At 42.7% G+C, this 3,330-nt stretch overlaps 1 protein-coding gene across 1 annotated transcript; it reads left to right on the forward strand.

Moving 5' to 3' along the window:
* Nucleotides 1-567: 567 nt before the first annotated feature.
* BCR41DRAFT_427039 (hypothetical protein) lies at nucleotides 568-2,438 on the forward strand (the record flags this gene model as incomplete). The annotated part of the gene is made up of 3 exons (XM_022030818.1): nucleotides 568-862; nucleotides 1,365-1,418; nucleotides 1,522-2,438. 3 exons carry the CDS (start codon nucleotides 568-570, stop codon nucleotides 2,436-2,438), a joined length of 1,266 nt encoding a protein of 421 aa, XP_021875139.1.
* Nucleotides 2,439-3,330: the final 892 nt, after the last annotated feature.

The raw sequence follows: 3,330 nt of genomic DNA on the forward strand, positions 1-3,330 counted from the left end.
CAAGCGGGGCTAGGCAAATGAAACCTCAGCAAGAGTCGGTAGTCGGTGTAACATTGAAGCATTCGGAACATCCTTGTATCTGACTGGGGAGCAGGCTCGGGAGCTGATCTATATTTGAGGATGCTTTGAAGGCTGTGCGTGGGTCTCGATAATCCTCCTTGTCTAGATTTGATACGAAGCAAGGCAACACTCTATCAAGCTTCCACATACATATAACTATGTAAGTTTAAACAATTCTTTGTGTTGCGAGTAAGCTATTTTATTTTATTTTTTTACTAAGCAATCAACCTAAGATGGTCACAAATTGCAATACGCGTTTGTCCTCACGTGAGCTTCAACCTCGGACTGGTGACCTGGTGGCGAGACTGAAACAATATATTATCATGGTGACATAAAACCTCGTCCCTGCTTCGCGCATACAACTTTTTATTTTCTTTCCTCTATCACAACTTCAAAACTTTGAACCATCCTGCTACTACAATTAACATCCTTTAGCATTCCTATCTAATATCCCTATTCTCTGCTCTCTGTCCATTTTCCTTTGTTTTAACCAGTTTCGAGATCACAATGGAAAACAGCGAAATATCATCACTACTTCCAAATACTCAAAATAAACCGTATGGAAAGAAAGAAGAAAGAAAAGGAGAAGCGAACGAAGGGTCTTCAAGCACTAATGAGCCCAAAATCCCCAAGCCAACCAAGCACGAGCCCAAAATCCCCGAGCCAGCCAAGCTAACAATACATTGCATTGCTGAGAGGAAAGCAAGATCTTTTGCCGTAAATATCTCTCCCGGTTGTTCAGTTAAGTTGGACGTGATGACTAGCCGAACGGCATCCGTTATTGTCAAGCAGGCGCCGCAAGGTATGTATTTAGCTCTTGGTGAACTGATGATTATGTTTTCAACTGATGAAACTTATTCCTGTCCCAACACGGTCATGTGGTATCTCCTCTCTTTTTTTATGTTGTTGAGATGTATCTCGGCTTAACTATTTAACTGGGGCGACTTTGGATTTCTTCTCTATAAAAGAATTTAAAAAAGTCTCCCCCATGGCCGTACACATCCTCAGACTCCCACTGCTATTTTTTTCGTCCTTTCACAGCGTTGTTTTTTTTTTTTTTTTTTTTTTTTTTTGTTCGTGGTTCGGGTTCATTTACGTCCATCAGCTGTAGGTGCTGGTTTGATCAAATGATTATTAGAATTTTCAATTCGCGAATTGCACTCTCGACGGACTGGTTTTTGATATTTTCAGTTGATGAAGCATGTGGCAACATGCCATTGGATAGTGTATTACATCATCATAGCTTTTATCAAAGCCCCATATCTAACTATCCTCTTGTTTATTATTCTATGGGTATTAAACAGCCCCGAGATGCCCAAAAAGGGACCTAGAAGACGTAGGAGACGAGAGTTCAAGAGGTGAGTTGATCACTCCGACTATATTATGGTTTTGATGATACTTGAGGATGCTCGTTTATTTATTACATACTCACGCCATCCCACTATTCTTATATGCTCAAAGGGCGCTATTCGAAACGCCGTCGTCCCTCGATACCCGAAGGACCGTTGTATACTTTAGCCAATGGGGAGACAGTATATTTGCCCAAGCTCATGACAGACATGCTCAATAGTACCTGGTGCCAGCCGAAAAGTCGCTTGAGCTTCTCATCACTGAAGAATGTCAGGGTTGGCGATCAAGTTGAGACAGAAAGTCTTGGTCAACGCCCAATAGGCTTTGGAACAGGTATTCAAGGTCTCCTTGTTACCGAGCAGATGATGGAATTATGGGAAGAGATGAAGAAAGAGACTGGTTTGGGGTTTGCAAAATGTTTGACTGGACCCAAAGGGGTCGGGAAGTCCTATATAACATGGTTTCTTGCCGCTAAGGCATATGCTCACGGCTGGCCAGTTCTTTACATCGCTGACGCAAATACCCTTGCTGATTGTCAGGAGAATGTGAGGGCATCAAGAGTGATTTGTCAACGCTTCCTAGATCTCAATAAGGATATCTTGACTGCAAAAGAGCTCTCCACCATGGCAAATTGTGGGAGTGTGGAAGCTATTGCCGAGTACATATTAGGAGACTTACTCCAACAACAAGGGAAAAAGACTCTCTTCATTGTCGATGAGCATGGTGCTTTGTTTCCCGACAACGTACCTTCAGCAACAAGTAGGCTTCCTGTCCTGCGTTCTCTGGGTTGCTTCAACACTTGGACGAGTGGTGTAAATAGTGGAGCGTGTGTTGTGTTCACGAGCACTGCAAAGTTTGAAAGGTCCGTCCTCAGGAATTCAGATTATGTCGTTGATGTCGGGCCTTTGTCGCAAGACACGTTCGAAAAACTGTTTAAAATTGCCATTGCTCGTTTCACTTTGACAACCCAAAGGACTCTCGACAGTCGTAAGGACGCTGTTATTAAGGCTATAGTGTCCCGCATCTAGTCGCGAAAAAATTTGGAAAAAACCTTAATTTGTTGCGTTTTCACATCACCGCAGTCACATTGTTTATGAAGCACTCATGGCCGCCATTTTGGTGTTCATCTTCACTCTCTTCCAAAAAAAAGCTCATTTCTCTACATGTATACCTTTAAAAAATATCCTTTCTTCCTTTACACATCGCAAAATATCGAAATAAAATGGTTTACTTGAATAAAAGGAAGAGACAGTTGCAAGGTGCTTGACAGAAAAAAGCGCAGCGCAAATTGGAACAAGATTCAGAGAATCTTCTGGGAATTTGCAGACAGAAGCAGTGCTCCTATTCGTACTGAAACTTTGTCAATTATCCTCGTAGCCATGGTCCATATGTGTGGCCTCTTTTATTCCTTCTGACCGAGAAAACTAAAAATAAAATAAATAAAATCTAGCGTTCGCTCTGATCTACTCTCTATCTTCTTTTTTCTCGCTCAGGAACACATCCAGCATATTGAAGTTCCAAATGAGCGAGTATGACACTTCTGATCCAATTATACACTCTCTCCAGAGCCAGCTGGCTACACTCACCAGCCGGCTTGAAGCTCTCTCGACTAGCTCTGAATCCAGTCGATCGAACCCCTACTTGGTTCCAAAGGAACCAGCTTACGAAATTACCCCTGACGACTCCATTCTCGTCCACTACCCAGCAATGGACGGGAAAGATTTTTTCAAACATAAATCTGGAAACCGTGCAGACGATCTTGCATATGCAACAGAAATGGCTAAAGAGATGCATTCTTTTGCCAAAAACACAACCCAAACCTATTCTGCACCCAAATCGGCACTCATTGACTGGCCCGACTCTTCCTCTCACCACAGTTCCATGGACAAAGCAATCTCACGCTATCAATCACGATTGGCA

Source organism: Lobosporangium transversale, assembly GCF_002105155.1.
Source record: "Lobosporangium transversale strain NRRL 3116 chromosome Unknown BCR41scaffold_98, whole genome shotgun sequence".
Lineage (NCBI taxonomy): Eukaryota > Fungi > Mortierellomycota > Mortierellomycetes > Mortierellales > Mortierellaceae > Lobosporangium > Lobosporangium transversale.